We start from the raw sequence: 9,041 nt of genomic DNA, 5'->3' as shown, positions 1-9,041 counted from the left end.
GCGGTGACATACCACGATTGCCCATTTTAACGCCATTGCTCACCAAGAGGACTCTGAGCACTCTGTGCAGCAATCAGCATCACTAGGAACATGTTCCCCACGGAGCAATGCCGAGCCAGCCTAGCCCAGCTCACCACCACTGCTCTGAGGAATTTCCCACTCCTAAACCACACATTTTCCTCCTTCCCACCCCATTGGCTTGTTCTGCCACCAAACTGCATCCACCAGAATCCTCCATTCTTGCAGCAACACGTAAGGCTTTACCACCATTCTCCTCAAGTCACCATGTCACTAACGCCAACAATATCCCTTTCCATTCAATTAAATACGTGGCGCATGAACGCAAGCAGAGTTCACATCCAGCCCATGCAGTGATACACGTCCACATGGTTATGTCTTCCTCAGCAACAGGCGTTCAACACAGCCCACGGCTGCCGCTGGCCATGCTCAGAAGTTACCACTCACCAAAAAGCTACAAGACGCTTTCATTTCCAGTGAAAACTGAGGTTCTGCAGACACATCTGGGAACTCAAAGGATCCTGGGCAACAGAGGAAGCAGCTGATGTCTTAGGGCACGTCAGGGTCAAATGACTTGGTGCTTTCCTGCCTTTCTTGTGCTTCTCTGGTGGTTGCCATCAGCAGGATCCGACCCTACATTTCCTAGGACACCTTCAGATTTGCAGTCCTATCACATAGCTGCCTCACTGATACACTCAGCAAATACAGGGAAACCAGACACACAGCTTATATGGTCCAGAACTGCAGTGGAAAAACAGAATATCCAATAGGATATTCATCAAAAACCTAGGGAGATCAAAGCACAACATCCCATTGCAGCAGGAGGGTTACCCAGCAGACTGGCTGCTGAAGTCCTTTCAGAAACCAGGGTTGTGTCCACAGGCCTTCATTAAAAAAGAAACCCTACCCGTAGCAAATGAGCCCTGTTCCCACCAGAGTGCCAGTCTCTCCCAAGTTTGCTTTACTCCTCATGGCTCTTCCCTCGGTGGAGTTTCTGGTACGGTGATTAGCATCGTTAGCATCATCAGCTGAATGCTGAGATGGAACATGGCTGAAGCACTTGGATAGGAAGGAGCAGATGGCAGCAAGACCACTTGAGGAGATGAATATGAAGATCCACTCCATCCCACAGTGCGGAACTCAGCTACTGATAAAATACTTGGGCAGTTCTTACAAGAAAGCTCATTCACATCCAGAGAGATTTCCTGGATGCTGCCAAGAGAGCAGCAGTCTGCGGTGAGGACCTCTGACTAAACCAGGCATCAAGAGATCTGCTGTGCCGCTGGACAGACTATCCCCAGAGGGATATCTCCTAAACTTGACATTACTTCTACCTGTGCTGAGAAATATTAGGGACAACATGTCCGACCTTCTCAGTTCCAGACAGCTTTGATTAGCAAAGAAAATGTGGAGAGACCCTCCTGACCGCTCTTTAACCCTGTAGGTGAAGGCCCCTACGGGGAGGGACTGACTCATGGGAGATAAACGTACAAGGGAGACCTGCTGAAGAAGAAAGCTTTTGTGGCTGTCACGACAAGATGTCCAGGTAACATGCAGCAGTTTTACATTCTGGGTTTTATCATGACACCAACGATGGCAGGAAACCATCATTTTTCAATATAAGCGCGCACAGCTCATGTGGACCAAGATCCCAGCCACACCTACCATTTCCAGAGGACACCTACCACAGCCTCAACGCCAGCAGCAGTCCCCTTGGGTTTCCCCAGGCTCCCTCCTCCCCAAACCCTTCACCATGTTATTACTGCTTCAGACTGGCAGGGTGCCCTTTCTTCAGCTGGTGCCTGAACCGCGGCAGCAGACAGACCTGCTGTGGAGACTGACAGTCCCACTCAGCTGCCCTTGCATCGCTCCCATCCTGCTCTGCAAAGCTTTGTGATGATAACCGAGCCAAAAGCCAGAAATGCTGATTATGCCATAAATCCCCACAGCAGAGGAGCGTTGGAGATGCAGTCGCACTCTGCACGGGGCAGCTTTGTCCCCTGCTCAGCTGCCTCTGGGACCATACTGGTGGTAAGCGATGGCAGGAACATCTGTCACGGATGAGATCTTCCACCTCCTCCCCAGGGACACAGTATGTCTAGACCAATGTTTAACTCTGGAATGGTTCTATACCTTTTATTCTCTGTGCACAGAGCTAAATATTTTTGTCACAGGGATGGCAAGGTCAGAGAAATTCACCTTATGAAGTTTGTGATGGTCCTGAGGGATCCCACTCCAAAGCCACCTTCAGCCCCCCACAAAGAACTTTCTCCTATTCTAATGCAGCTCATCTCTCATCTCAGCCGTCGTATTTCAGGGGCACCTTTTCTTCTGATCCAAGCCCGGTCTTCCTTGAGGGAAGAAGCTTGTCTTTGTACCTGCCTGCAAAGCACCAGACATGCCAATGGTGCGACAAAAATAACTGTGTACAGGCCAGTATCCAAAGGATGGTTTAGGCTACAAAGGCACACACTCGCAAACTAGAAAATGCGATGCTTATTGTTGCCTGGACGTATTTCAGTTGGTTCATTCTGTATCCGACCTAAACGCTGAACAAGGGAAGGGTCCTCAGTTAAAAAAACCCCAGAGAGCATGATCTACAGCCCAGCACATCAGCACAAGGGGAAAGTTGCATCAGCAACATGAAATCTGCCATTTTTTAAGTGTGATCAAGTCCCACTTTGCAAGACAGCAACATTTCAACAGTAGCTCTGTTTGGAGGGCTTTGGAGGACACCTCCTAGGTTTCTCTCCCAAAAGAATACAGCTAAACATGACATTATGCCTCAGTGCATCAATCTGCAATCAGTAGCATTCAAACCCCGAACCTTTAACGCTGCATTAATTCAGTGGGACGGAAGTATGTCTTTTATCAGCTAACAGTGAAGGTGGAGGGTGTCAGGAGTCGGGGACAGGAGACTTGTTCCTCTCCCTGCTGCTTGACACAGCGAGAGCAGCCCAAGCACTGCCACAGTGCATGTGCTCTCATCAGGATCCCAGGCGAGATGGACTGATGGATGAGAGGTGGGAAATGGTAATTTTCAACCATTTCAGCAAAACCTGCATGTATTGTCATGGTACGAAAAAGGCACTTCTCTACTCCAAGGCTGACTTCTCACTGCTCTTTGAAACCAGTCGAGGGAGGTATTAGCAATTCCCTAGCACAGAGCAAGCTTTTACAACAGCGGTCGTCAGACAACCTTAAAGCGGACTTTGCTTTTAGTGCCTCTTAAGAAAGTCACGAACAGCTCTGTCACAGTCGTCGCAAACTCCTTCCAGGAGACAATCATGAGAAAGTATCATCTCCCAAACAAGAGGATCACCTTTTGCAAGTGTTAGTACAGATTCTCTTCAGACAGCCGCCAAGAGGAGCCCTCCCAGTGTCCCCACACCCACGTACGTCCACTCTAAGTCTTCCAGGTGAAGCAAGGAGCTGTTGCTAAGTCTACTTACCTTTCTACCCAGCTCTTGTAATTGGGGATGTCCTTGGCGTACAGTAGTTTGTTGGAAGGAGAGTCTTTTCCTAGCTTGTGCTCAGAAGTTGAGCAGGAGTCCATGAATGTCTGAGCCACCACAGATAGGCAGGCATCAGTAATACTGTTCTTGTGAATGTCGAAGACAAACTGGGGATTCTTAATCACATTCACCCAAAAACGTAGAGGTAGACTGAGGGATGAAGGAAACAGAAGTCAGCACCCGAACCAAGCCCTACAGGGCAGCTGGCACAGACATGCACCTCCAGTTGTGAAGAAGGAGCTCCCCATAACCCAGAACTGGGCACACTGCTTTTCCCAGAAGCCCAGGGGTGCAAACATCCTGAGGTAAACGGCCGTCCCCCTCCGCCTTTCCCACACGGCCAGAGGTCTCTGCGGAGAAATTCCTCAGCGCTGCCAACATCTCCAAAGGCAAACCAGGGCAGTGCCTATCTGCGCTTTCTCTGGGGATCCACGCATACCAAAGAGCCCTCGCTGAGCCCACAGGTCAAGCCTGGCATGGTCCCCTTCTCTTGCATCAACAAACCCTTCGAAGGCATCGTGTGGTATTTCACACATCTCTCATGTCGGAGGAGGGAGCTGACTGGACTCCTCAAGGGACTCATTAGCACATTTAACACCAGAGGAGAATTTAGGCAGCCGCAGATGCTGGAAATAAAGCTCTCAGCTCAAGAGGCAGCGGGTCTCCTTGCCAGCCACTGACTGCATGTTTGCAGGATAATGACACACATGCCACCCTCCGTGGCTCCATTTCCCTATCCTGCTGCCCCTCTCCTCTCCCAGGAGCATCTTGGGCCTCCCCGCATCAGAAAGCCTCTCCACTCCATCATCCCTCAGCACCAACACCCAGTGAATGCTTTTATCTTAGACAAAACACAAGTTGTTCCCCAGGACTTTCCTAATGAGGGTACCGGGTACATGTACATATTTAATTTGTGAAGGGAACGGCCTCGAGAAATTAGCTCCACACATCGAATTAGCACCCAGAGATAAGCACAGGCATTAGTATGCAGGAGCCTGCATGCCCAGCCCCTGCGGAGTGGGGTGGGTTTTTTTTCCCTTCCCTTTCACTCCTTCTTTTAATATAGAAAGCTGAGCTATAAATCAGTTCCAAGCACTTCCACGCTCTCACATCTCCATTTAAAAATGTTTCTTTTCCTGCCCTGCTAATTGCCAACAGTTACTGAACTACACAAAAGCAATTTGGCTGCCATTTAACAAATGCCAGACACGGGAATGTACGTACCCATCTCCAGTAACGGCAAGATCAGAGATGAAATCAGTGAGGCAGCAGAAAAGGAAAAATGCTGAGAGGGGGCTGTGTAGCAGGAGCCAACGCCTGCTCGACCCCTGGCCCTGGCATGGCACTTACAGAGGTCTCACCAGCTGCTCCGCCTCGCTTTTCAGAGAGCAATTAGCAGAACCATGGGCTGGCTATGCAGGCGAGTTTAGGGAGCACGGCTTTAACGCTGATTTTGTTAGGGCACGCTCGGCTGGACGATTGGAGGGAGCATGGAAACACCATTAGGACAGTCAAGATGAGAACTGGGGCTGGCATCTCTGAAGGAGCCCAGAGGATGGAGAAGCTTCAGCGGCGTTTGCCCACGGTGAGGTGGGAAGAGAGCTGCTGTGGTCAGCAGCCATCAGGGGGAGCGTGGTGCCTGGGCTTTGGGGATGGAAGGGCTGGGGCAGCATTGCATTCCTGGGATTTTTTTCTGCTGCAGGAAGGCATGCAAGGGATTTACCCACACCCAAAATACAAAGATATGGGCCTCTCTTGTCCTGGATCATTTCCAGGAACATATTTCTGCTCCCTAAAGGAGCGGCAGGAAGTATCACTAGCTGTGATATCATTAGCCCCCCACATCCCACTGCCCCTTTCCATTACCAGTTACTCTTCCAGGTGTGCCTGACATCGTAGTCATTGATCTGATGCTTATCAGCTTGTTCATCCAAGAAATCAAACATGTATTTAATGGCGAGGGGCAGTGCGCTCCCACGATGTGCTGTGCTGAAGATGGTCTCAAACAGGTCATCCACGAATTTCTGCAGGGTGCCCTGAGGAGGAGAAAGAGAGAAGGGCCATTCAGCAACACCCCGTGCCAGCAGCGGGATGAGCCTTTAACTAAAGGTCAGCCTTTAAACCAATTTCACTTCTACTCCTACCACCTGGAAGAGAAGCACAGTACAGTCTGTGTAACCCTACTGGTTCTTAGTGATTTATACTGGGAAACTGACACCACAGTGATGAAGTATCTCTTCCACTGCACGACCTGGCACACCAAATGCATACACATAAAAACACCATATCTAGAGCAAAAACCAAGTAAATCTGCATCACATCATGGTCTTTTTGGGAACATGATGATGGACATTGCTGAACGAGCCCTCATCGCACAAGGCGAGGAACCAAGTCACAGGGGAGATGGCTGAGCCCAGTCTCTGCAATCCTGAGCAAGTACCTTCAGCACAGCCCCCACGCCTCTCTAGGGACATCTCAGACACACAGCACCCACTTGGCACTAGAGAAGGTTTCGTACATGCTGAGGGAAGGGGAACATGCTGCGATGCCACATGCCCTGGTAAAAACCGTTCCCACATCACTGATTTTGCAGCTTTATCCCAAACACCAAAGAGGATGAGGCATCTGCCCCAAGGCATCTCTGCTTTGCAGCCCAGCAGCTGCTCAAGGATACAGGGAAGAGTAAAAACACCAAAGGGTGCAAAAAGCAAGTAGGAGATATCACTGAGGGTTTTGACATACACAAACATCACCTCCAGCTCACGAAAGAGATGAGCAGAGCAGTCTCTGCTTTGCAGCCCAGCAGCTGCTCAAGGATACAGGGAAGAGTAAAAACACCAAAGGGTGCAAAAAGCAAGTAGGAAAATCCACAGGAGATATCACTGAGGGTTTTGACATACACAAACATCACCTCCAGCTCACGAAAGAGATGAGGAGAGCAGCTCCTCCTGCACTGAAGCAGGCAGCTAATAAAAAAAGCAGCGCTTACCACTTTTAGACAAGCCACATCACTACCCTTCCCCACTAGATTTAAAAAGCCAGGCAGCAGATCTGCGTCTCTGGTTCATACCTTGGTGGCTAACAGGCGGGTCAGGTAGATTTCGGAGACCATCTTGCTGCCCCGGTCACCCTCCCGCTGGTCCATGTGGTCGTGATTTTTCACCAGGTGCCAGAGCTTGGTGCCACTCTCCAGGTCAGGGGTGATCATGGGGGTCCGTGAGCGCAGGCTGTCGGGGCTGCTGGCTGTCCGCAGCATGCTCTCTGCAAGCACCAAGGGACACTCGTAACCTGCTCATCTCCACCTTGACGCCAGTCCCATCATCTCCCTTCCTTCCGCATGCCACAGCCATGAAACGGGACCTTCGGGATGCAGCCTCTGCATTCACTGTGGATTGGGAGCTCTGCTGGGACCATCCTCAAAGCCTGCCAGGCTACGTTCAAGCCTGGCTGACACACAAGAACCAGGACCATTGTGGAGGGGTTTCTGCGGAGGTCTGTCCTGCTCCCAACACCCAGGTGACAGGATCACAGATGCCTCCTGTGTCAGTTTGAGGTGACCACACTACTCCCTTCCAAACCAAGGCTGAAGTACACTTTCCCAGCATGTTCACTGGAGTCTTCAACTCTGCTCATTTAAGTGCAAAGTGCCTCTGTGCCTATTTTTAAATTAGATTTCAGGGGAATAACAGGGAGGGAATCCCTTAGCAGCAATCCTCTGATACGTGTCTTTCTCCCCCATGTGTGACACGCTGTAAAAAGAGATGGCTCTGAGAGCATCTGCTGCTTCTCTAACACCAGAATAGGTGGTATTGTGCAGGAGAGCCAGAGGGTTGGAAGCCTTCTTCCCATGAGCCACAATCACCTGCCCTGCACCTTGGTCTGCAGGCCCAGCTAGCGCTGCCTCCCCTGCCAGCACAGCGGAGGATGCCCCTTGCGCACTCACCATATCTGCTGAGGGACTTGGTGAAGGTGGAGGAGTTGGAGATGTTGTATGCTGAGTTCTGCTTGGGCACCAGGGCTACCGAGGAGCCATCTGTCACCTGGGAGCAGAGATGGTGTGAGCAGGGTACGATACCAGAGGGAAACAGGAGGAACAGCCCCGCAGCAGGGAGAAGCCAGGCCGGGACAAACGAAGCTGCACTGCACCCCACCTCCAGCGAAGGAGACCTACATGTCTACCTCTGCAACAGCTCTGGGGAAGGGGTCAGAACATGAGCGCACCAGAAACCTTAGCACAAAAATGGCAAAGTAAGGTCAGACCAAGAAATAGCCTCTATGAGTCCTGGAGATGCCCCGTTTGCTGTTTCCTTCCACAGAAGGACCATAGACATGGGGCCCAGGCAGGAAAGTGACTGCAGACCTCCAGGCCATGCCCCTGCATGAGCAGGACAGTCTGGAGAGCTGAGTCCAGGCCCTGACCGAGCTGAGGAGGGAGGTGAGATGCTCAAGCTCAAAGCAGCTGGTGACTGCTCAGTGCTCTCCACCGCAGACAGCCTTACCTGGTAGTGGGCCAGGGTATTCAGCCTCTTCCAGTCATTGTCAATCTTTGTGGTGACGTCTTCATCCTGCAGTATGATCCGGGCCATCCTGCCCTGCCGCCACTCTGTCCCCATGAGGGAGAAGGGCTCGTGGTTAGTGGGGGGCTTGGAGCACAAAGCCAAGGTGAGGGTAGGAGCACGGTCTGGGCATCAACAAAAGAGCCCTCTCACTACCTTCTGAACCCCAGGACAGATGAATATTAATACGGTGTTGACAAAAAACTGTGTCTAAGTACTCAAGGAAAGACAGCATGAATTTGATCCTGGTGAACATTTCCTTTGCTCCTCTCCTCTTCATTTTCCTGTCCCTCCTTTAAGAACAGGTCCATTAACATTGTTCTCAACTATTGCTGGCTTCCTTGGACCTCAGCCCCCTCAAGCCTGCAATCCATCCAGAGTACAGCCAGAGCCAAGAAGGCTCCTCTCCCCACCCTCTCTCCTGGCAGGTCCCACACTCTCATGCCGGGGGTCCATGCACACAGTCAGGGCCACCAGCACAGCAGAAGTGGGCTGGACAAGCACAGGTGCTCTGGTCTTGCCAGGTCCTCTCTCTTACAGCAGATGCAGATTTTCCTGCTTTGAACATTTTTTTTGGCACTTCTGCTCTTAGTCACAGCTCTGATCCCCACAGGGAAGTTCTTGGTCTCTCTCTTACCCAGGTCCATGTCTCCAGCTTTGGGTCGCTGGGAATAGGGCACCCCCTTGTAGACAGCGTCCAGGAGCTTCTCTTTCACCTGTGTGATGGTGTCGCAGTTCAGCACCTTGACAGGGATCTCCGGGGCATTCTCATTCTCAGGGTTCACGCAGTTGAGGGTCTGCACACCACAGGGGAGCAGAAAGACTCAAGTGAGACGTTGTGATGCACTGGCTGCAAAGGCAGGTCCAAGGACATGGGGCTACAGCTATCTCCAGGCCAAGTCTTCTGACCTCACGGGCTGCTGTGGAGTTGCAGCCACATGGCCCATTCCTG

The 9,041-nt window shown here is 51.3% G+C and overlaps 1 protein-coding gene across 1 annotated transcript in view; it reads right to left on the bottom strand.

Annotated features, from left to right (window-relative positions):
* PLXNA1 (plexin A1) overlaps nucleotides 1-9,041 on the bottom strand; it is a gene marked incomplete at its 5' end in the record, with an annotated part of 68,300 nt that overhangs the window by 4,137 nt on the left and 55,122 nt on the right. Inside the window, 6 exons of the mRNA XM_010143316.1 lie at nucleotides 3,471-3,683; nucleotides 5,400-5,569; nucleotides 6,604-6,794; nucleotides 7,477-7,573; nucleotides 8,033-8,136; nucleotides 8,727-8,886. Of these exons, the coding sequence (XP_010141618.1) occupies nucleotides 3,471-3,683; nucleotides 5,400-5,569; nucleotides 6,604-6,794; nucleotides 7,477-7,573; nucleotides 8,033-8,136; nucleotides 8,727-8,886 (935 nt within the window). The remainder of the gene's footprint in view (nucleotides 1-3,470; nucleotides 3,684-5,399; nucleotides 5,570-6,603; nucleotides 6,795-7,476; nucleotides 7,574-8,032; nucleotides 8,137-8,726; nucleotides 8,887-9,041) is intronic.

Source organism: Buceros rhinoceros, unplaced genomic scaffold (genome assembly GCF_000710305.1).
Source record: "Buceros rhinoceros silvestris isolate BGI_N320 unplaced genomic scaffold, ASM71030v1 scaffold17609, whole genome shotgun sequence".
NCBI classification, from domain to species: Eukaryota; Metazoa; Chordata; class Aves; order Bucerotiformes; family Bucerotidae; genus Buceros; species Buceros rhinoceros.
Note: the sequence above shows the minus strand (reverse complement) of the source record. Positions and strands in the feature narration are given on the sequence as shown.